Here is a 25,331-nt window from a genome sequence, read left to right on the forward strand (position 1 = left end):
CCATGAAACCAAATTCACGTTCATTCGCTGAGGTTAATAATGTGATGACTTAGTTCTGAGATGCACTTGACCGTCATACTACGAGCAACACCGGCTACCATTGTTGAACTCTGGAAATTTTGCAAGAATAAGCATTTACGAGTCTGTCTGCCGACTATCTTTTATGGTATATAATATAAAAATTGAGTAAATTATTCTAGAGTTCAGTATAGATCTTTAATTGGAAAAAATAGAGTCAAAATGTTAGCACGCGTAGTAATTGCAATCCTTTTGTTAAGAACTACCTCAAATGCTCAGCATTTGTTGGCCGCCCAGCATCCTTTTCTGCAAAGGATGGCGATGATTGGGAATAACTACGTTAATAAAATCGCGGAAACCATGTTAACAACAGCCAAAAATGCTATTTCTAATTGCGCAGGAGCAACCGCTGAAGTAGCGTCTAGAATGGCTGACCACACCTACACCGCATTGCGTTGGAAACGTAGCACGGAGCGTGATTTGGACTACACCGTGCGAACTATCGAGGGAATGGCAAAGGATTACGAATGCATGGAACGCAACTTGAACTCCCAATTCAAGTACTTTTTCACTGATAGCGTTTTCAACGTCCGTAGTGGATTCAATCAGGCTAATCAGGAATTGATAGGAGCCTGCTTCCAGCTCGCTGTCCATTCAACACCAATCATGCGTCAGGTGACACAAATGTTTCTTCGACAGATGTTGCAGCTCAGTAATCTTTTCCTGCACGGAATCGAGGATTGCATCAGTGAGGCGGAACAGTCTTCGGAGGCGAATGTGAATCAATTCGCCCACGTTGTACAACAAGTGCCTACGACAGTAAGGGAGGACATGTCGAATTTATGCAGCTGCTACCCCACCGGGGCTGATGGGGAGTTACCCTTGAGTCTGTCGGACCCATATGTCACCTGTGCCGGGGGTGCTGTGGAGAATATGATACAGCGGGTTAAGAAAGATGTTGTCAATGTTGGGTTACATCTACCAACAACAGCATTTAGTTTCGCCAATATCGGTTGCAAGACCTCAATTTGTATCACGGATAAATTTTATGAAGCCAAGTCGCGAATTGACACTTTAGCAATGGAGCTTTCTCGAATTTTGAATGGAGAGGGTCAGCAAGACAATTTTTACTTCAATAGTATTTTAAGAAGATAAGATTTTTTTATATAAATTTGTTTATTCTAAATAAATTTTTATACAAACGTATTTTCCTTGAATATCTCAGAAATGTATCTCAAAACCCTAGAATATCAAGAACTCTGAGAACCAGTCCGGGAGTATTTAAATGTGAAAGAAACTAAAGCTCCTCCCCCTCCGACACCACCTTGTCGTGGTGGGGGAGCCTGTAGTAGTTTACTACTACACTAAGGGTGTCCAAAAATATGAATATGGAAACGATGGATTTAAACTCTCCAAGTGGTAAGAAGTCACAGACTTCGAATCCACCCGCGACCATGAGCAATCATGTCGCGGCCGAGGCGTGGATTTTGGAGACCTCACCACATTCATACTCGCCTACAGATCAATCTGTAGAAGGCATGCTTTCCGACTCAGTGGAAAGTTTGCACTTGGTGCCTACGGCGAAGTTAGCCAGAAAGGAAAGTACGGAAACTTTCAAATTGGGAGAAACTGGAAATCCGACTACGGCTGAATTCTGCCTGTCAGAACTTTCTCCTTCATCCTTACCAGGAAGAGCGGAAGAACGGGAAGCTGGTGACGTGGACGCTACTGGTTTAACGCTGGTGTGTGGAAATGGATCCAAGCGGTCCGGACACTGTGAACCTGGAAAGGCCCGAAGCCGACAGCAGAAGAGAGCACTGCGAAGGAATATGAAGCACCTTGGGAATGAGGACATGGACGTGGCTGTACCACTAGGCGCGGTAACGCCCAGAGAAATCGGACACAAACAAGCGGAATCTCCGGCGGAAGGTGGGGATAAACTGGAAACCCCGGTAAGATCCACACTGGACACACCAGACTCTTCTGTCAACGGTAATGCGCGCAAGAAGCGTAAGACCATCACATCTGCTGTGGACAACGCTTTATTGTGCTCCGCACCAGGGCTTATATCCACGCGTCTCACGGGGATTAGGACCGGTGTGCCCCCCGTATAGGGGCTCGCACTGGGGAAGGGACTACAGAGTGAATCCTACCTGCTAGTAACTTCTCCTACACCTTCCAAGGAACAGGCGGAAGGAATTGAAGCCAGAGACGTGAACGGAACTAACTTGATGCCAGTTCGAGTGATCGAATCTATGCAACCCGGACACCGCAAACCAATTAAGGTGCTAAGTGGAGAACAGACGAATGCTCTGCGGGATGAGATGAGATCTTTCGTGGATGAGAACATGCGGAATTGCGGTACTTCCAAGTACGACTTTTCTCAGAGAAATAAATCACGAGGGGATCGAGTCTCTGGCGGTACGTGTGTGGGGGAAACCCCGTCATACGCGGACTGCCGCATACGCTTCTAACTGTTTTCCATAAGACAATAGACTAAGTTTCTGTCGAAAAACATAAAGATTGGTCAAATCAACCTGCAGCATGCCAAAGCTTCTACCTGTTGGCAGCGAGAATGACAAAGCTGCAGGATTTCCCCTATATATTTCTGGTGCAAGAACCGTGGGTTCGATTTAACAGAATCTGTGGCATTGGATCGGTAAAGAGGGCTAGGATCGTCTACGACGAAAGATCTATAAGACCGAGAGCTTCCGTCCTGATGTCAAGACGGTTAGAGGCAACTATGCTGAGACAATATTGTTCCCAGGACTTAGCTACGGTCATCATACAATACCAGATAAGTGGCGAGAGGAAAAACATCATAGTTGCCTCCGCTTATTTACCCTATGAGTCTTTGCATCCACCACCGACGCAAGAGCTTAGGGATCTGGTGGAATATGCAGAATCAAGTGGTCTCGAACTCTTAATAGGTTGCGATGCGAATGCTCAACATATATGTTGGGGCAGTAGCAAATGCAATCCAAGAGGAGAGAAGCTATTTGATTTCATCACTTCAGCTGGTCTTATGACTGCAAACGTAGGGTGCGCCCTTACGATCGTGGCACCGAAAAGAAGCGAAGTAATTGACCTAACAATCTGTACCCCAAAATTGTTAGAGTTGATTACACACTGGCGAGTGCTAGACGAGGTCTCACTGTCAGATCACCGATATCTAGAATTCAATCTGATTATTGCGGGCGAACAGTCTGCAGTACAAAGACGGAACCCTAGGAAAACGGATTGGGCAAAGTTCAATGAACTTCTTGGCAGTAAAGTACAGTTCCTTAGGCGACTAAGGACTCCTTTGATGCTGGAAGATGAATTGAAAACTCTGAACGGCACACTTTTAGAGTGCTATGAAGAGGCTTGTCCTATTTCCCGAGGCCAAAGCGGTAAAACGGTTCCTTGGTGGAACCGAGAACTGCAAAAACTCAGGAAATCAACCAGGCGACTTCTAAATCGTGCTTGCAAAAGTAACAAAAACGAAGACTGGTTAAATTTCAGGAACTCACAACGTGAATATAAGAGGCTGGTGAGGTGCTCGGAACGAGACTCCTTTAGAGCGTACTGTGAGGAACTGGAAGGCGAAAGGGAGACTTCAAGGCTGTGCAGAGTCCTCAAAAGGGATGAGTCGGCCAAGTTGGATTCTCTTAGAAAACCCGACGGTATTTTCACGAGCTACGGTTCTTGCAACCCCTTCAACACGCAAGCGTTGCAAGGGGAACTGGAACACTGCGAAAGCGGTTATTACCCATGAAAAGGTGAGAGCTGCCATACTGTCCTTTGAACATTTCAAAGCACCTGGCATGGATGGCATCTATCCGGCAATGCTAAAGGAGGGTATGGAACATTTAGAGAGACCTCTAAGAAATATTTTTCGAGGATGTCTTGCTCTGGGCTACGTGCCTTCTTCTTGGCAACAGGTTAAGGTAGTTTTCATACCGAAACCTGGGAAAGATGACTATTCTAATCCAAAGAACTTCAGACAGATCACCTTGACTTCATTCTTGCTGAAAGGTTTGGAGAGACTGGTGGAGCGTCACATTCGTGGAAACGCACTTAGGTCACACCCACTTAGTGAAAACCAACATGCCTACCTACGTGGAAAGTCCTGTGACTCTGCTCTTCATTCTTTGGTCAAAAAGATAGAGGATGCAACTTTGAATGGTGAGTACGCGATGGGGGTGTTCGTGGACATTGAAGGGGCTTTTGACTGTGCGCCTTTTCAAAAACTTTGTGATGCCGCCAGAGCGCATGGTGTTGATGATGCTTTAATTAAGTGGATCCATGCTATGCTAACGCAAAGAATGTTGTGCGTTGAGGTAGGGGTCGATCGCTACCTGACTACAGAGGCAACGAAGGGCTGCCCCCAAGCAGGTGTGCTTTCGCCGCTTCTGTGGAGTATGTTGATCGACTCACTGCTATGCGAACTGCAAAATTTGCCAATACACGCTCAAGCTTATGCTGATGACGTGGCTGTACTTGCTGTTGATCGGGATCTTGGAACGGTGTGTTGGAATATACAGCGTGCCGTTGATTTGATAGACAGCTAGTGCCACAATGGTTTTATTCACAAAAAGGAGAAAACTGGATGGACTTTGTCTCCCTGAGATGAGGGGTACTACCCTTCAACTCTCCGAAGAGTGGGGGTCACTCTAGATAAAAAACTTCTTTGGAACAAACATGTAGAGGTAAAAATGAAACGAGCTCTCACAGCTTATGGGCTGTGCAGACGAACCTCTGCCTCGACATGGGGACTCAGGCCTCATGTGGTAATGTGGAGATACGTTGCCATCATTAGGCCGATGTTCGTATATGCATCCGTAGTGTGGTGGGTTAAGGTGAGACAAAAAGGTTTTCACCGTAAACTAGACACACTGCAAAGAACTGTTTGTCTGCGTATCACCTGTTGCCATGAGCACGACATCCGGCGCAGCTCTGAATGCACTACTCAATTTGCAGCCCCTGGATATATTTATTCAAAGCACTGCAATGAGAGCAGCTCATAGACTAATTCGATTAGATCTATGGGAAAATAACGGATGTGGGGGGCACAGAGCATTGGAAGAGTTACTGGGAGGACTGAATCCAGTTCTTACAATGCCTTCCGATTCTCGTGTCCCCATACATCTGTTTGGTAGAAGATATGTAATTACCCTGAAGCACAGAGAGGACTGGGAAGACCCAGAGGAATGCGTGGCGGGATATACGGAAGTCTTCTACACCGATGGCTCAAAAACAGAAGAGGGTTCTGGAGCCCGAGTCTACCTCTCGAATAAAAACGAGAAGTGGGCTTTTCCTTTGGGACAATATGCAACGGTTTTTCAAGCCGAAGTTTATGCGATCCTAAGGGTGGCAAACTGGGTGATTGATGAGCGGTTGAAGGGCAGGCGCATCGCAATCTGCAGTGACAGTCAAGCTGCACTGAGGGCATTGAGTAGTCCTTTGATCACCTCGAAAATCGTTCAGGAATGCAGAAACCGTTTGAACTCTATGTCTAGATTCAATACGGTGGAACTACTCTGGTCACAGAGGGAAATGAAATCTCGGACGCTTTAGCGAAAGAGGGGTCAATCACCCCTATGCCGGGACCGGAGCCAGCAATTGGGGTATCAGTAGCATTGGCTAAATCTGTTTTCAAAAACTGGGAACAAGTTTCCCATAACGACAGGTGGCAGAGCTTAAATGCGGCTCGACACACCAAACTTTTCCTGCCAGAACCCCTAAATACGTACCGCAAAGTTTATCCTGTCGAAAAGCAGGAGGACTTGCAGATGTATTGTGGGCATTCTGACAGGCCATAATTCACTAGCTGGGCATATGTTCAGAATAGGAATTACCGAAGATGATATGTCCCTCCTGTAATGAGGAAGCGGAATCCACGGAGCATTTCCTATGTGAATGCCCCGCCTATGGACGCATCAGGCATCAGATCTTTGTTGCCGATGTCCTCCAATTGCGACGGGTAGCATCACATCCACTAACGGAAATCCTGCGATACGTTAACGAATCCGGAATATTCCGTTAGACACGGGAGGCGAGTACAATGGGCCAACACGGCCTGAGTGCTCAGAAGCTGTAGCTTCTCCCCCACCATACACACACACTCACACAACTAAAGCTCAGTTTATCCTGGAGGAGAAATAACACAATCTCGAAATACCCATTACTAGGATCATACCCCGATGTCGCGTTGCTTCTGACGGCTACCGCAGGGCGCACTCTCTTTACCGGTTTCTGAGAGACTTCTAACTGTAAGATTCCGGTTCAGGTTAAGGAGCATTACAATTATACAATGCTATGCACCAACGTAGACTTCCGATGTAGTGGGGAACGATGCTTTCTACAAACAGTTAAATATAGGTCAAGGGATCTGAACCCAAGCTAGGATCCGACAACACTTTCTTTGGACATCTGATGGTGAAACGTTCGTGGATTTCTGCAACTTCCACCGCCTCTTCATTGGTAGCACATTGTTCGGACACAGAGCCTGCCATAAAATCAGTTGGGTTTCAACTGACCGACACCGTATGAGCAATCAGATCAGTTGTTTTCTGGATGTGCGTAACAAGAATGGCGCTGATATCAGCCTCGAAAAGGATCCCCATCTGATGGTCACTTCCATTCGCTTGCGTGTTGTGTCCGCCACTTCTCTCATGGTTGAAGAGCTGCAACCTTCTAAGTTCAACATCGACCACTTATATGACCCACTTTCCGCTCGACAGTGGAGGAGCTATCTTGCTGATCGAACGGCAGAGGTTGCGAATATCGATGATTGGGCCGCCATAAAAAATGGTCTTTTTTCGGGTGCTATACAGGTCGTTGGTTATGTTCCAAAAGGGCGTCATAAGATCACGCTGACTGCAGAATCGGATCGATGAACGGAAGAGTTTGAAGGCTCTACTGACCGCTGCTAGCTATGGCTGGCATGATGCGCTAGAACTCGGATATCGAGCGAAATCCCGAGAAGTTCAACATAGTGTACGCTGTGACAAGAGAAAATTTGCTATTACACTGGTCAGGGAAGTGGAAGATACTGCAAACCAAAATGATTTCAAAAATGTACATATGGTCAACAATCTTGCGATGGTCCTGTAAAGGATATTAACGGACGAGTTTAACGTTCGATTTAATTAACAACTCAGCCTTCCTCACGCCATGAACAAAACTTCATGTGTTTTCGATACATAATGCAATGGAATCGAGGTTCTTAAACGAAGTATGAATTGATCTTACTGAGAATCCCGATAACAAAACTGAAGAAATATGAGATGAAAGCAGAACGCTGGCAAGCAAAAACAGTAACAACACCCACCGTATTTATTCAAGAGGGGACAGCAGGAGGTGCTATAGGAGAAAAAAACCCATTCAGCACAAACTCATCAACTCTGAGATCCAATGCCAATGCCAAAGACCCTAAGCAATAAGGCACAAAGAAAACTAATAAATGTCAAAGGAAGGACCGGGTTAATAGAGAACAGGACCCTGAGCTTGTTCTATGAGACGCTAGAGGGCCAGGATGGAAATCACGTCGGGAGTAGCGCAGGGATCCATCCTAGGGCCGGTCCTCTGAAACGCTTCCCATGATAGTCTGCTGAGACTCGATATGCCCGAAGAGTCGCGCCTGGTCGGTTATGCAGACGACGTTGCGGCACTTGTTACCGGACGCACTGTTGAACAGGCGCAAAGCAGACTTGGCATATTGATGCGACGAGTAAGCGGATGGATGACTGCTCACGGTTTCAACCTTGCGCTGGAAAACACCGAAGTAGTCATCCTGACCAGAAGGAGAATCCCGACCTTGCGTCCCATATCGATCGGCGAGTTGACCATAGAGTCAAAACCAGCGATTAAATACCTTGGTTTAATGCTCGACTCGAAGATGAGCTTCTTCGAGCAAATCAAAGCAGCCGCGGACAGGGCTGCAGCAGGAGTCGCGGCCTTGAGTCGGCTAATGGCAAATGTCGGCGGCCCTATATCAACTAGGAGACGTCTCCTCATGGGAGCAACGCAGTCCGTCCTTCTCTATGGTCCGGAGGTATGGGCTGATGCCCTTGATAAGGAGGTGCATCGTAAACGCCTCGCTCAAGTGCTTTGCGAGTGGCGTCTGCTTATCGCACCGTCTCCGAACCAGCTGTGATGGTGATTGCGGGAGTGATCCCCGTTGCCCTCCTTACCAAGGAGCGCAAAGCTATCTATCGCCGTAAGGGCGAAAACTTAAGGGAAGTGGTTGCCCGTGAAGAACGTCAACGCACCCTTAACGAGTGGCAACTTTCTTGGCAAAATGAGCCAAGGAGCAAGTAGACTGCGCGGCTCATCGACAAATTAGACCCATGGTTGAACAGAAAGCACGGTGAGATTGATTACTTCCTTACCCAACTTCTAAGTGGGCATGGAGGTTTTCAGTCTTACCTGCACAGGGTTGGGAAGGCGCGATCTCCTGATTGTGTGTTCTGCAATAAAGTGGCGGATGACGCTGAACACACTTTTTTCTCTTGCGAGAGGTGGAACGGCCTCCGCCAGCAGCTTTATGCAGACACAGGGGAGCTCTCTCCAGACAACATTGTCAGAGAGATGCTGAAGAGCGCTGGCAGCTGGAATCATATTGCGCATTATGTTCAGGCCCTTCTTACTACGAAGAAGATTGAACTCGACCGGCGGAGGGATCGGACGGTAAGGGGTTCCCTGAACTAACAACTCCCCTCCTTCCTCCCCTCCCCTCCCGTTGATGAAAGGAATTCCCTGACTTGAAGGCTCCCAAAGCCGGGAGAGCGGGAGGGCTAGCCCGAAGTAATGTGTCAAACGGTTCCAGGCTAGTTCCCTGATGACAGGGAGGTGTTTAGTTGGTAGTCCGCCAGCGTGCTGTTGCGGGAGTCCAACACTCTGTGCGTAAACGCATTCACCTACCCTACTCCCAAAAAAAAACAAAATAAAAGGACCCTGAGCTGACCGAGTTTGTAAAGGACAAGCACCACGCAATAAAATATGATAAGAAATTACATGAAGAAAAAATAAAAAGGATATTTTAAAATCCGGAAGGGGGAAAGCATATGGCTCAACGTGGGCTAGCGTAACGAATATAATGGATGGACTAAAGTACCAACAAAAAAGCGGAAAGGAAAGGAAAACCTGAGCAACTAAAAGTATGCGTGTCCGAGCTATTTTAAGTACGCATGGTAACGGCCGAAGGTAGCACTCCTGCCACAATTAGTAAAGATCCCGGTGAGCCATCCTCACAGCAGCCTGTGTCTTCTGGACACTAAGGGGTGGTGGATTGCTCCCGTTTTCTGAGAGTAAAAAAAGTCTTTCAGATTGATAGTATGGGGTCCTTAAAGCCACATCAACCATTGATGTCATCAAATGAGTTACTGGTTTGCCTGGAGATTCAATTCACGCAACAGCAAATATTAAGTAGTGGTGACTCTGGACGTAGAAAACGCATTCACTTCGACTAATTATAATCTACTACTGAAATCCCTGGGGATGGTTGGTATTTCCAACTTCTTACACGAACGAAGGCTCTAGTTTGACACCGATGACGGAGTGCGTTATTTCTACGAGTACGTTGTTTCCGTGGGTTTCCCACAGGGCTTCATGCTAGAGCCACAAGTGTGAAACATCATGTACAAAGATGTACTTATTGCTTCGATTTTGAAAGAAGGCCAATTATACCATCACCTCTAAGCCAGCCATCAAATACTTGGAGTGATGACAGACACGAAGCTCAGGCAGGAGCAATATGCTTGCGACAAAGCATCCAAAGCAGGTATGGTTCTAGCACGGATGATGCCAAATGTAGATAGGGCATGGTATAATTTTAGGTTGCCTAGGGGTGGTAAGGTCGATCTTGCTCTATCCAGCCCTGAATGCAGTCTACAAACAAGACAGAGATCTTTAGAATCGTGTCAGACAATGTAGCGTTCGCCATCTCGGGAACGGTGCCGATTGACATCCTCACAAATGAGATGTCAAATATATACATACAATATGCAATCTCTCCTTTATCACAGATAAGAAAACGCCGAAAGGATAGGATAGGCCGTTGATAAAAAACAGCTGATCCGTACCCCCATCAATCGGGGAATTTAAGATAACGCCAGTACCTGTACGGATTTAAATTGGTCACCACGCCTCAATTGCAATGAAATCTCGGAGCACCCAGAACACGTATTCTTGCATTATCCAAGAATCACAGAAAAAGTGTTAGCTCACACCAGTGCCATCCAGTGACGTAATACCTTATAGTAGTTCCACGGGGTAGGATGGAGTCGGCAGTGGTTTTAGACGGTAAAAATCTCAGACACTGGTATCTTTAGGCCAGGGTCTTTAACAAATTCGCTCCTGACAAGAAATGAACCCATTTTTAAAAGGTTCTATTTTACATAAATATTGGGTTGGGGAAAAAGAAATGTGGTATTTGTGATCGAAATTTGACGCTATATTTAACATTCTTATAATTATCCGATTTAAGTCAAATATGCGCCGTTTTGTTCGCAAACTTGTTGTCATTTAGAAGGGAACTTCATTATCCCCCCTTATAAAACCTCTCCTCCTTATTTGCAAAAAACTCAGACAGCCAGTTTTCGTACGACATTTTTGAGGCCAACTTAGTAGCACCAAGAGCGTTTTGCATGGACCGGAACAGATGGTAATCACTTGTTGCCAGATCCGGAATATACGGTGGGTGTGATAGGACATCCCATCCGAGCTCCCGTAGATTCTGGCGGGTCATCCCAGATGTGTGAGGCCGAGCGTTGTCCTGGTGGAACACAACACCATTCCTATTGACCAATTCTGGCCGCTTCTGGTCAATCGCCTGCTTCAAACGGTCGAGTTAATTAAGCCTTAGAGCATTCACCTACTGCATCACGGCCGGCAAGCTAATGCGATACAGCGTTTCCCGGTGCCACCACGTGGAGGTTGTCCTCGGCCACCTGGTTTTGGTTCAGCCGACAGGGTTGCCGCCCCGTCTTCTTCCCCCTCTGAGCACCACGAGCAGCTCATAGTGGATGATTCCCTTCCAATCCCACCAAACACACAGCAAAACCTTCCTGGCCGTCCATCCGAGCTTGACGATGGTTTGGGCCCGCTCGCCGTACTTCGACCACGATGTTTTTCGCTGGAGGTTGACGTACGTTGATCCACTTTTCATCATCAGTCACCATCCGCTTCAAAAATGGGTCGAATTCGTTCCATTTAAGCAGTGCATCGCCGGAGTTGATTCGGTCCAAGAGGTTCTTTTGTGTTAACTCGTGTGGCACCCAAACATCCAGTTTTTTGGAATCAAATCTTCTGCAAGTGGTTCCAAACGGTTTTATAGTCTATACCTAGTTCCTGGCCAACCGAGCGAATACTCACATATACGGAAATAGTAACATGGATGATTTCGACGATTTTATCGGTTTTTAAGATGATTGGCCTACCAGTACGGGGTGTACCTTCGTTATCCACTACGCCAGAACGAAATTGATCGAACCATAAACTTCACAAATTTTTTCGGCCGCCTTCCTTGTATTTTTACCTCTCAGGTAGTAAAAACGTAAAATATGATGAATTTCTTGCTTGGTGGACTCCATCTTTGACGCGCTATAACTTAAGATTGAAACGTACGATTACAGCACTGTCAAAGAGAGACTTGTAGCACAGATTTTCGTCTTCAAATCGCCGTATAACATGATGCGATAAGTACAACACAAGATATGTTTAAGTGTCGCAATCTATAGACAAAACACGACATTTTTTTTTTCCCAATCCCAATATTTTACAAAAAAATACTAATTGGCCTCTTTAATAGTCCGGAGGTCTCTACTCTGATTAAATTCAAAAAGGTACAATGGGCCAAACGTGTACAGTGTATGGATGATGAGAAAAACCCCAAATGCGTACGTTTGAAAGCCAATAGGAAAACCACTGAATCGACTTATTCTACGTATTTAAAACTACACAACAGTATTAATCATACTACACATTCAAAATTGAAAAATTTGGTACAAACTATACGGTTGTCAACCAAATTCCAATAAATATACATCATATTAGAATATATTGCAATCTTAATATTCAGGAGACGAATAGTAGCTGAGACAATCAAGTCTAAGTTCCCCACATGCTACATATTATATAAATCTAATTCTCTCTTTCCAGGTTCGCTTACAGTGATTGACCGTTTGTTAACTGCTCCATATGCATATAGCCCTATTTATTGTAGAATGTGCAGCCTAAACTCAAAATCATAACAGTGGAAATATCAAATGCGACAAACAGCCAAAATCACAGTCACACCCACTATCATTATGGGCATATGATGGCATTAATTGTAGCCATTAGAGTAAGTATATAATGACTTGCGGTTTAGCAGAAATTATCCCATGATAACTTTTGCATTTGTACGTTTTTTAAGTTCCCAGCGGGACAACTATAATGTTACTATCTCCGTATAGAGATTTGGTGTAAAAAAAAATTAGAACCCTCTAAAGAGTCACATTTTCACTTCTGAAAAGCAGTCGACTATTAAATTTTTAGAGTAAAATATCCAAGCATTATTAGCATGTATGTATATGGTAAGTATGTACTCGTACATCTACCCTAGAAAACATGAGTATAAAGTTGCTTTGTATACTAGAATTGCAAGTGAATTATCAGCACAAGGTAACGATTCTACGGAAGACTTTTAAGTCTCGCCGCAACGCCTGATAAATGCATTTACACGTTCTCACATTTACACCGTTCTATTAAAAATACATTGTATTACTATTACCTCGAGACACAAACAAATAAATTCCAAAATTGGCAACCAGTAAAGACGAATCACCATTGTTTTGGCAACAACACTATGCGATCATAATAAAGGAAAATTACAACCACGCGGCATCAACACCCACTAAATCTCGTTTACTTAATTCTATCACTCGCATTTGAAATTTCACCAGAAACTTAAAAAAAAACGCTGCCTCTTGAAAGTATTATATAAACTCACAAAGAAAAAGATATATCCGCGTACTATATAGTAAACAAAACTCTATTGACTAACCTCATATCGCAGTTACTTATTCGCTATCGTGTTCACTTCAAACCTTGTTCGTAAAATATTTCCATGAGAGTAACATAAGTTCTCTGAATCTATGCATTCTCTAGGGCCTTTACCCTTGTAACCAAACTAGGGATGCTATCGATTACTAAGCATTTCAGCAGACAAAGACCCATTTCGGTATTAATTTTAAATATCACGTAGATTCCTAGTGTGCGACTCCGTGGCGCAACGGTAGCGCGTCTGACTCCAGATCAGAAGGTTGCGTGTTCAAATCACGTCGGGGTCAACGAAATGGTCTACTTTTTTATGAAAAAAATTAAAATAATATAATATTTACAAATTTCCCTTGTTATTTGAAATGTACGAAATAAATATATCTAAACCTGAAAATAATCTTAGAAAAAGATAAAGATTAAAAATTGTAAGAATTTCTTTTTAGCTTTTCCAAAGAAAATTCGAGTGAATAATATAATTGGAAAGTCGCAAAGCTTAAACGCGATTCAAGTAAGCACCGAACAGTGGAGCTTTGCAATAATTGTCTAGCATATTCAGCACTAAGCTTACATTTCATTAATCGTTAGTCTAACCCACTACAACTGGTAGCACCATTGTTCTACAAATGCAATGACATCTCCCTGACATCCAAATAGATAATTTTATCTATTTTTGAATTAAATACATTCGAGTCAATCTGTCGAAATTAAAATCAAATAACAAGAAAAACCACAATTGGGGAATTGCATAATTTCTAAAACGCCTTTTTTGGTTTCACTACATGGTAATTATAATAATCTCTCTTATCTCGCTTCATGTGTTTCTTTCTGCCCCTAACTCATGGCACACTTTCCTCGCTAGTCTTCCACTCCCGTAGCGAGCTCTACAAAGTGTGTGGCAGCCCTGAATTGCATTCTAACGAACACAGCGCCGTGAGAGTCAGTGCTTGATATTGGAAGTAATGCAAGGAATAAATAACCGGCGATCGCGATACAAAGGACACTGATACGAAGAGAGTTGTTACGACAAGAGTGAACTTAGTTTTACAAATGTAATCAGATTAAAGCTAATAAACAAGTAAGATCCCGAGTCGTTCTAGTTTTAATATATATTGTAGTAGACACTACAAGTGAATAGTTCCGCGCCATCTATTTGTTCGCATTCGCAACATTCGAAATAAATTTCGAATGCTGCGAATCCTGCCGCGCCACATCACTCCGCCCCCAGATAAAACCTAGGGGTTTCGGCGACTGATCCCGGAACTTCGTTCACCGTCAATCCACAAAGCGGACACGACGCTGCTTCGGGGCGGACACGGGTTTCAGCCTGGACAGAGAGACCGCCTTTTTCTGTCCACCGATCTCGAGCTGGAAGAAATGTTCTCCCCGCTCGAGAACGCGGTACGGACCCTCATATGGAGGCTGCAGCGGCTTCCGGACGGCATCCGTCCTGACCAGAACGTGCGTGCACGTGTCCAGTTCCTTGGACGAACAGGCAGGTGTGGACGAGTGTCGGGTGGGTGGTGTGGCTTTTATGCGTCGGAGATTGTCCCTCAGCAGACGCACCAACCCCGACTCTGTGAGACCCGATCTCTTGTCGAAGACCGGATCGCTTGGGAGTCTCGGATTCTCCCCGTATACTAGCTCCGCGGGGCTGGCAGCAAATTCCTCTCGTCGGGTTGTACGTACGCCGAGTAGGACGAGAGGCAAGACTTGGGACCAGGAAGGATCGTCGCGTGCCATAATGGCGGCTTTCAGCGTCCGGTGCCAACGTTCTAGCATCCCATTGGATTGTGGGTGGTATGCAGTAGTCCGCTGGCGTTTAAAACCAAGCAGTTTGCCTAACTCGGAGAAAAGGGTGGACTCAAATTTCATTCCCTGGTCAGTGATGACCACTGCAGGGGCGCCAAAGCGAGGTATCCACTCTCGACAGAGGGCTTCGGCACATGATTGCGCCGTAATATCTTTCAGAGGTCCATATAGATGACACGAGCGATCGGCTTCTTTGAAACATCAGTTAGTGTCCCCAACTTCCGCACCAACTATCACATTCGCACGCAGATCATCTTTCTCTCACGATGATGAAGATGGTCTTTATAGGAAACAGTCGTATGAAGCGCCTAACTTGATAACCTGCGACACATCTGCTCTAACTTCAGCTGAAAACCGTTTGCAAATAATGTCACTAACTTCCCATCCTTCGGTTCAGGATCTGAAAGTTCTGAAGAAGTGTCAGGAAATTCAAGAGTCTGCCGGTGAGGCAATGGTTTCTGGCACGAATTCTGAGGATGAGGGTTGTTCGGCTTCATCAGATGATATTATCTCGTCAGCTTCATCCGCCGATTCAGCAACTTCGTCGTTAGATTGCAATGGAGCTGCGGGGAAACATCATGTGTTGTCGCTGGAAGACGCCCTCATGAACAAGATGAGCACAAGCTTGGGCGGAACTCCCATGGAGGTGTGCTGGTCTGATGATGTTGATCAATTCCCAAGTGGCGAGTCGATAGTCTGACACAACGACGATGATAGCTTCTAAGATTTAGGAGAGAACCACCATTTGGATATGTAAAGCTTGTGTGCGATATTTTGTTTCGAAGATACGTCTTCCTAAGAAGTTTTTGATCAAGTGTAATTCCCAACTATTTGATCCTTGTTTCTCAACTAACCTCTATGGCATACCAGTAGGGGTTTGAGATGATCAAGCTTGCGCTTCGTAGTGAGTGGTATTTATTTATTAAACGAACAATTAACATAAAGAATTCCAATTACATATTGCCCTCAGAAAGAGGGAAGAGCAAAGATCGTAGTTTATATTTAAAACTAAAGTGCGAAAAGGAGTCCACGGGACCAAGCTGTAGGGTATTATAACTCCGACATAGTCTCGGGATTGGAGAATAGAAATAGATTTCGAGCTCTGCAAAGGGCACACCGAAAATGTAAGCGTTACGAAGGACGATATCAGCAGAAACGGAGCAGTCCATTAGGCCGGTATAGAGTTCGAAGAAGATGCAAAGATCGAGAAGGATTCTACTTTACCGGAGGTAAGGGAGGCGAAAGGTATAAAGACAGACGAGGTATTCAAAACGGGGAAGGTTCATCTTGAAGAAGAGCGAGCGGGTGAATTCACGCTGTATTTTCTCTAGAGTGAGACAATGACAATTACAGAAGGGGAGCCAAATCACGGAACAGTACTGAAAGATACTTCTCACGAGGGAGTTAAAAAGCATTATGGAGGGTAGGACCGGGGTGAAATCAGTACAGGGACGCAGCATAAAACATGACATTTGGGAAGAACGGGTAGTGGCTGTCAAAATGGAGTTTATCATCGAAATCGCCCGGGTCGAGAATAGAATTCAGATAGGACAGAGAGCAACTGCCAAGAGAGCAGGAGCAAGGGCAAGGAGAGGTTATTAACTGTGCAGCAATGGACAAAAGTATCCAGATTTGCCTGCAGGGAAGCGCAATATATTGGGGACGAAGCAGAGAAAAACAGCTTGAAGTCATCGGTGTAGAACAAGCAAGGACAAGTGAAGATAGAGGGGTGGTCGTTAATAAAGAATATAGAAGAATAGAATGCATCCTTGCGGCACACCAGAGGAGAGGGGGGAAAGGACTAAAAGTGCAACCATCAAAGGAAACGCTACAGGTGACCGAAATGAGTGGTCAACCAGACATTGACCTACCCCTCGAAAATCTTGGAGAAGGATGACAGAAGCGTAGGAGGTAGGAGGGTAGGTTGGAGTTCATAGATTTGGGGGCGGAACAAACGCAACTAGGAAGAAGGTCAGACAAAATGCAATTAATGGGGAGGTGCGTTTGGTTCCAGGTTAATGGTGAGATAATGAGAGCCCAATTGATTGACGCCAAAGCTAAGTTCAAACCCTCAAAGTTGCCCTTACGACAGTTGAGGTTAGAGGGCTCGCGCATAGTATGGTAGTTCAAGCGTGGCAGTTCTTCGAGCTCAAGGGCGGGATGATGGACATCAGGAACAACATACGGAAAAGCAAGAGACAATTAAGAAAGGAGCCGTTCCGGCATGTTAAAAAGGACTAGATCGAGAATGCTATTTAGATGATTTGTAGTGCGGTTAAACAGAGCAGCACAGGTGTTCATGAAAGTGAATGAAGAGGGAGACGGACAAGAGGAACAAATTGGAAGTTATGGCTAGCCGGGAAATGTTAGGCCAGGAGAGCAAAGGGAGGTTAAATTCACCACAGACAATGAAGGGAAAGTTATAGTAAGCACTTCTGAAAGACTGTCGAAGAATTCATCGTGCAGATAGGAAAGACTGAGCAAGGGAAGTATACGCAACATATAATAAAAGAACCGGTTTTGGGAGGGAAAACACGTAAGGTGATCCATTAATAGGAGCTAGAAGATGAAGAAAAGATGGATTCGGTTCGTAGGGGGAACTTATCCGCGGTCAAGGCACCTCCAGCAGCTGATTGTTGCAGCGAAAGACAGAGAACCCCTGGAGGAACTCAGTGCTTACAATCTTATCATCCAACCACGTTTCACTGATACAGATGGAATGGTGTTGGGAAGTTAGGGCAGAAAGATTGAAATACAACACCTTAGTACGTAGGCTTCTCTCACATTTTAATAAAGACTTAAGCTACTTGTCAAGTAGTTTGGTCGGTGAGGCAGGCGGGCGACACGGAAATTTGTTCGCAATTTATTCCGCTGGTAAGGCTTAATAAATACTCTTGGCGGTCAAAAGGAGGGTTTCGCGACGGCATCGTAGCCATTTGGACACGTCACTTTGAAGGATACAATTACCGCTTTACTTCTGATGTATTTAAGAACTTCATCAGAAGAAGTAGAATATAATTGATAATCCGGTGGAGCGATAGCGCGCTGAAGATGGGTTAGCTGCTACTGGAAGAGCTACTCTTAACGGCAGGTGAACAGCAGCCTCTCCGGATGAAGCACTATCGACGGACAAAGTTTGGGCTGCAGGGTTTGCCGGGAGGTCGAAGCTATCGGAGTAGCATCAAAACAGTGCGAAGCAGTTGGAGTAGGAGGATTATGTGCATGGAGGGGCTTAGGTATAACACCTGTATTTTGCCCAACTTTTGCGGGCATGCTAGCCGACCTGCGTAGGATGATTCGATGGCGATATATTGACGCCAAATAAAGTGCCGGATAGTGGAAGTAAGCCCCCCACCCGTGCCGGCTGCAAATTGGAGTTGGCCTGTCCAATTGCTTGCTGGATTGCCACAAACGCCTTTGAGTGCTGATGCAGAAGTAATTAAAGAAAACTTTCAATATACCTCTATGTAAAACTAAAAAGATTAAAATGGCATTCCCAATAATTATTGTTTTATGATCTTTTCAACAAAAATTGTTTCGGCCAAAACTTCTTACCGTAGGCCTAAAGGTCTTACTGTAAAAGACCATGATCCTTCCAGTCCTCATGTATTCCTCGGAGAGGAGAGGTTCTTAGCATGAGAAGTTGTGAAGTCTTAGCGGTCTCCGAGAGAAAAATCGTCCTAACAATTTTTGGCCTCATACAGGAGGATTGACGATTCCGCAGTCTATACAGGGTGTTCCTTTGACGATGGTAGAAATTTTAATGGTGGAAGGCAAGGCTCGTTTGAGGAAAATTGTTCAATGGTTCAGTTTCAAAAAGTGGTATTAAATCTGGGATTCTGGAGAAGTGGAAAATTGTGATTTCAATGGACCGATCAAATTTTTTGACACTACTCACGAAAAAAACTGGAGTAATTTCCTCTCGTTTTTCTTCAGTTTTTGCCCCGTTCATATACGCGGTCGACTCCCCGTAAATGGTTGCGCTATTTTGTTCTGTCGAAGCCAGATCTGGATGCAGTCGCGAGGCTTTCAAATCACCATCCAGCGTATCAAGTCACCGCTCCTTTGGTTGATTACCATTAACTTTGATGTTCAAAACAATTTTCGCGAATTCTTGTTAGCGCGAACTAAATGATGATACCATCGAAGCCCTTTTTCACATTTTTTCCACAATCCGTGCAATCCCATATTTTATCGCAGATATCCTTATTTTGGAGATGATCAAGGCGTGTTCCGCCAGTAGTTCAAGGTAACACATTCGTCTCCATTACCACAATTTGCCGTTCATTGTTTTATAGTCGTCCGACACTCAGATCCATAGAGGGCAACAGGGTGGACGATATTGCGGTAAATTTTAAACTTGAGACCTTCGTTGATACGTCAATCACAGAGAACACCTGTTCTGGAGCGCCACTTAATCCAGGTTGCGTTAATACGTGAAGCAATTTCATAACGCATTGGCTTATAGCATTTGCCCAAGATATTTAAATCGCTCAGTTCTGGGCAGGTCACTGCCACTGATAGTGATAGTGCCTGTTTCATGGGTTTTATTCTGTTTTATTCAAATTCAACCTAAACTGTGTTGCATGAGACGATCATTTCATTTTTAGACAAGTTGATCGAGATCGTTTTTGCTATGAGAAGCCAGGAAAACATCATCTACATTAAGCAGTGTATAGGGCGTTGGACGTTGGATGTCCCGGGTGACAATGTCCATAATAAGAGCAAAGAGGCGCTTCCTTGATGAACACCGACCGATACTCTCGGCACATTTCAAACTTTACTTTTCGGATCGTGGTAGAGCAATCGCACGTGTTTTAACAGTTTACCTCTCAATGCATTTTCTATTGCTAAATACGATCTGTCAAATACTATACCAGCTTCGTGTTATCCAGTTCTGAGGCATTTGTCAACAGAACCTCATAGCAGATGAGAGACTCGTATGCTCCTCAAAATGTTGAAAAGTATTGGCTGATACTTTGTATCATACATGTGTAATCGGTTTTAACAATAATGTTGAAAATTTTTGGGAAAAACGGCCGAAGCAAAGTTTTGTGGCTTATATTATTGAAACAACTTGTCACGTGCCTGCTGACGATTATATAATCATTGCCGGCGACCTTAATGGTCATGTGGGTGAAAAGGCAGACGGTAACAGGTGCCATGGGGGAAAGGGGTTCGGAGCGCGCAATGAGGGTGGCGAGCGTATAATCGATTTTGCGGACACCCATGACCTTGTACTTATGAATACATGGTTCATCAAACGATTGTCTCATCTTCCTACATTTTATAGTGGGAACAGTAAAACGCAAATCGACTATATTCCCATAAGACGCCAACATTTTACCACTGTCAGTGATTGCAAAGTCGTTCCCTATGAGACCATCGCACCTCAACATCGGCCGTTGATTGCCGTCCTGCGAATTAAGCCACCGATAAAACAGCGTGAGGAACGCACTGGCCCGCGACGCATTAAATGGTGGTAATTTGGTGAGAAGAAAGAAGAAACGGTCTCACTCATACGATTGCCAACCATTACGAATGTGGAAGAATCATGGAACCAAATGAAAGACACAATCCACAAAGCGGCTTCTGCAACCCTCGGGGTCACCAAGCCGGGTAAGCGGTACATCAACCGAGATACTTGGCTTTGGAATGATGATGTTGAAATGAAGGTCCGTGAAAAGAAACACCTCTGCCGCAAATTTCCCGAAGATAAAACACCGGCCAATTGGCAAATTAATAAGAATGCCAACCGGGAAGCAAAGAAAGCGGTCGTTGTCACCCGAGCGAACCATTTCAAAAATCTTTACGATAAACTGGGGAATTTTACTTACCAACCGTCGAGCCCCAACGGATATATGGCGAGAATACTTCGAGCATATTTCAACTGAAGAATTTGCTCATCCTCCACTTCCACAATCATTGCCGACATTTGGAGCAGTTCCACCAGTCAGCGCAACTGAAATCGAGGAGGCAATAAAAGAAATGAAATCGGGGAAAGCAACAGGACCTGACGACATTGCATCTGAGCTCTGGAAAGCGAAGAGCTGGGACCCAACACTGTGGCTCAGTGAATTCTTTAACCGAGTTATTCAGGAAGGAAGAACACCATCTGACTGGCAAGAAAGTACCACTGTTCCAATATGGAAAAAGAAGGGTAGTCCAGCAGAATGTTCAAATTACCGTCCGATCCGGTTACTTTCCCATACCATGAAGATTTTTGAACGCAATCTGGACAACCGTATTCGCGAAATCGTTGAAATAACCGTGAATCAAGCCGGATTTGTCAAGAACTGCGGAACTACTGACGCAATACACGCTGCGCGGTTACTCACGGAGAAACACCGTGAGAAGCATCGCCCTCTTTACATTGCATTTCTGGATCTAGAGAAAGCGTTTGACCGTGTACCACACGAACTCATCTGGTATGCTTTACGACAACACTTAGTACCAGAAGAACTCGTGCGTTGGGTTCAATTGCTCTATCACGTTTTCCTAGCATCTGATAGCAAAAATGATCTCGAGCAACTTGTTCAAAAATGGAATGATCGCCTCATACAATACGGTCTCAGATTGAATCCAAAGAAAACTGAATTTTTGACGACCGATCCCCATGAAACAAGCACAATCACTGTCAGCGGCAGTGATCTGCCCAGAACTGAGTGATTTAAATACCTCGGGTTAACGCTATCAGCCAATGGAGAACTGCGTTATGAAATTGCTTCACGCATTAACGCAACCTGGATGAAGTGGCGTTCTACAACTTGTGTTCTTTGTGATCGACGTATAAACGAACGTCTCAAATCTAAAATTTACCGCAATGTCGTCCGTCCAGTTGCTCTCTATGGTTCTGAGTGTTGGCCGGCTATAAAAGACAATGAACGGTGTCTTGCGGTAATGAAGACGAAAATGCTTCTTTGGACTAGTGGCGTCACACGTTTTGGTCACATCCGAAATGAGGATATCCGCGATCGTTATGAGGTTGCGCCGATCGTGGAAAAGTTTCGAGAGAGTTGTCTTCGATGGTATGGTCACGCAATTCGTGCAAACGAGAATTCACTTGCCAAGATTGGTCTGAACATCGAAGTCGATGGCAAACGACCAAAAGGCCGGCCGAAGCAACGGTGGCTTGATACGCTGGATGGTGATTTGAAAGCCTCGAGATTGCAGCCAGATCAGGCATTCGATAGAGCCAAATGGCGAAGTCGATCACGACGAGCCGACCCCGCTTGTGAACGGGAAAATGGCTGAAGAAAAAGAAGATTATTGAAACAACGTTGTACACTTTTTTATGCAAGTTTTTTTTTTTGAAAAAAACTCTCTTCAATTCAGTTTTCTTAAACTTACTTTGAAATAAAATGAACTTATTATCCACATTCATCTATCTTAATTCGAAACCTAGGATGATGCATCCAAAACCTCAGTAAAGGCATTTTTAAAAATGTATCTAATGCTTCAGCACTCACAACAAGTTTCCTTTTATAAGGAAAATATTATTTTGCTTGCTGATACAATATACCTATTTTTCCCTATCCTTCTTTCACTTTGTCTTAAAAGTACGCTAAATTTTTGGCACTTTTTAACATAGCTACTATTCCATCCAAGGTCTCCTCTGCATTGGGTATAATTTGTCGAGCTGGCAAAAGAAATCCAGTGTTCCCTTTGTCCCTGAATTCGAAGGTATATGCTAAGCGAGCTCCGCCTTCATTGTAAGCCCAATCAGAACCGCCTCCACTAGCAATATCTAAAATTAGGGAAAGATAATTTATTCCAATTGGATCTAATTCTGTAACCATATCTGCATAATTTACATAGGGTTCCAGCCACAGTGCCAACTGTGTATCTCGTTCCATACAAATTTCTTATCGCTTTAGCAGCATCATCTGCAACAGTTGTTAAATCCCTTAAATTTTTCGGTGCTTCCTTATTAGTGTGTCCATATGGAAAAAGGATATATTGACCATATGAATGAAAAGCCAAATACAAAGTGACTTTTCTTGATATAGACCGATAAAAATTAGCTAACGCTAGGGTTTCTGGCTCAGAGAAGGGTTTTGGTCCACCATAAGTTTCCGAGCATGGCTGACTTGACGCGCCTCCATTGGCCATCCAATAGCTGTCAAAATTCCGATTTGGATCGGCTCCAATACATAAGGAACTGTGAGGTTGTCGAGTTTTCCGCCACATGCGATTCTGGAAAATTGGAACATTTATTTTATATTCCTGAAATTGAATAGTTACTTCTAATAGTTCCAAACATACGTGCTGATGCGAATAAACAAACCCGTCAACATTCACAACTGGAATAATATACCAGTCGAAATTTCTGGCGATATTTTGAACATTTGTATCGTTTGAGGTCAACAAAGCCTTAATGAGGTATGTAGCAGTGGCAGATGTTATCCACTCCCTAGCGTGTATGTTCGACTCAACGAATATTCCCGGATTGTTAGGTTTATATGAAATTTTCAAGCCACGTATCTCGCGACCTTCGAAAGATTTCCCAATGACAAATGCAGAGGTTTCTTGCGGGTATGTTTCCAGTATATGATCCAGCCATCCGTAAATGCGATCCAGATTGTGGTAAGCTGTCCAACTGAAATCATCACGTCCGACTTGATCTGCTTCCTCTTCGTCAATAAGCCTTGAAAGGAAAAATGTCGAAATTGAATGGAATATGTAAGAGAACACAACACTGGAACCCTTCCCTTAAATCCCCTTAAACTTCAACTGTACATATCAAGGACGTGTTGCACAAGACTGGCAAGCTTAGCACCAGGTTGAAAAGATACGGAATCATATAGGATAAGGTCCCAAAGTTGATTTTTCGTTCAATTAGGAACGCGCCATATTTTGACTACTCACTTTTGAACGTTGCCTACAACTACGTCGAAGTCAAACCCATCTGATTCAAGAAAATTCTTAAAAGATTCAACTTTTTCAGGCGGCACCAATAGTTCACTGATACCATCTTCATGCCTGGGATATCGCAAAACTTGATACTGCAATAATTTAGAGAATTTGGGTTTACATTAACTTCCATATTTTTTTTTTTCCAGTTGTAATACTCACGCTCTCGTTACCGATATGATTCTCCAGCAAATTATAACGCACTGAATTGTCAGGTCTTATTTGAAAAATTCGATAGTTATCGTAACGAACTTTCTCGGAACTGCTACAAGATATAAGGATAGCACTCAGCACACTGAGAAGTATAAGAAACCACTTCATATTGACGAATGAACATTCGATGAAGGCAAATCGGAAATAGACGCGCCCTTAGTTATCGCCCAGGCATTTATATAGCCACCTGAAGAAATTGGCCGGATTGTCATATCTAGGACATGTCTAGACGGTAAGTGTATTTCGACTGGTAATTAGGGTGTATTGCAAGTACCTGAAAATAGTGAAATCGTCATTACGCTTTCACATTTGTCTCGGCTACTTTCTCCTAATCAAACGACCTTAGGAATCTTGTCGCCCCATTTATCCTGAATGAATTGAAGTAAATATTTTGCGGCAAGTTCTACTATTGCTCTCCAGAAGAAAAGGGGGCGAGTATTATATAGTTTATATTGTCTATCAGAAGTAATTTCAATACACTCAAAACTGATACCAAATTATTATTATTCCCTTAATTTCAGCCCTACATTTACCACCACAATTGTGGTGGTGGTTTTCGGACTGAAAAAGAAATATCCTACGACGCACCGCTTTAGAACAGAACAAGTTGAGACGAGGTTTTTGCTGGATGATCCATTTTCCTAATCTTGGATGTCTGAAGATTATCGCTGGAGAGAAAGAAAAACCCTTATTGCTGATCTGTTACAAATTACAGATGAAAACTTCGTTGTTGTTATGTTTCTATCTTAAGTAGAAAAGACACTGGAGGAAAATGTCCCCTCATTCTATTTTCGACCCCATGTTCGCAGCGCAAATTTAGATAGGAATTCATCCAAAACCCTTTACTTTCAATAGATCACATCACAAACAGGAAGGTTACCATTAATTCAGCGCTTACAACTGATTTCAGTAATTCTTTCTAGGATTGTCTACCGAAGTACTCAATAAGTGGTCCTCAATACTCCGCCAGAGCAAAGAGTAAGCTAGGACGCCCTTTGCCAGCAAACTTTTCGAAAACGCGTGGAAATTACGGAAGGAATTTTTTCAGAGCACTTTCTGGAGAGGGAACGTATTATCTAATCTTTGGAAAAATAAGCTGAGAACAGGAGATATCGACGGTCCATATAATTTAGAGCTAATTGACAATTATCAGAGTAGTACTAACCATAAATATGTATATCCCCTGAGTGGAGTTGCCAAATCTCTCATCAGGCTCCTTCCTTCGTGCGGATAAGTGTGTTATGGGCATGCACATGCACGCATCCGAACATGGGCGCGTGTAGGCATGCTTATGTGCAGTCCAAAAAGGTGGAGCACTTGAGGACTACGATTGAAGCTGCCAGTGAAACTGG

The 25,331-nt window shown here is 44.1% G+C and overlaps 2 protein-coding genes and 1 non-coding gene across 4 annotated transcripts in view; 1 reads left to right on the forward strand and 2 right to left on the reverse strand.

Annotated features, from left to right (window-relative positions):
* LOC119653923 (myosin-VIIa-like) overlaps window positions 1–13,063 on the reverse strand; it is a 72,372-nt gene extending 59,309 nt beyond the window's left edge. Inside the window, exon 1 of one of the 2 annotated variants that reach the window (XM_038059091.1) lies at window positions 13,049–13,063. The gene's annotated coding sequence lies outside the window, so the exon portion shown is untranslated. Of the gene's footprint in view, window positions 1–12,775; window positions 12,992–13,048 lie in introns of those variants that run through there. The other variant, XM_038059086.1, reaches the window with a different exon arrangement.
* Window positions 13,064–13,262: 199 nt separating this feature from the next.
* On the forward strand, window positions 13,263–13,334 carry Trnaw-cca. The gene has a single exon. It is a non-coding gene; the product is annotated as a tRNA-Trp (tRNA).
* Window positions 13,335–22,208: 8,874 nt separating this feature from the next.
* On the reverse strand, window positions 22,209–24,087 carry LOC119661424 (zinc carboxypeptidase-like). Its single transcript, XM_038070767.1, has 5 exons — window positions 23,929–24,087; window positions 23,722–23,858; window positions 23,119–23,500; window positions 22,668–23,049; window positions 22,209–22,600 (listed from the first exon to the last, which is right to left on the reverse strand). The coding sequence occupies exons 1-5, from the start codon at window positions 24,085–24,087 to the stop codon at window positions 22,407–22,409; spliced, it is 1,254 nt and encodes a 417-aa protein (XP_037926695.1). The 3' UTR covers window positions 22,209–22,406.
* Window positions 24,088–25,331: the final 1,244 nt, after the last annotated feature.

Source organism: Hermetia illucens, chromosome 1, assembly GCF_905115235.1.
Source record: "Hermetia illucens chromosome 1, iHerIll2.2.curated.20191125, whole genome shotgun sequence".
NCBI classification, from domain to species: Eukaryota; Metazoa; Arthropoda; class Insecta; order Diptera; family Stratiomyidae; genus Hermetia; species Hermetia illucens.

Coding starts and splice junctions, on each gene's coding strand:
- LOC119661424 (XM_038070767.1), bottom strand. CDS start 24,087: ATGAAGTGGTTTCTTATACTTCTCAGTGTGCTGAGTGCTATCCTTATA. Junction 23,050..23,118: donor TTGTTTATTCGCATCAGCAC/GTATGTTTGGAA, acceptor CCAATTTTCCAG/AATCGCATGTGGCGGAAAAC. Junction 22,601..22,667: donor CACTGTGGCTGGAACCCTAT/GTAAATTATGCA, acceptor CCCTAATTTTAG/ATATTGCTAGTGGAGGCGGT.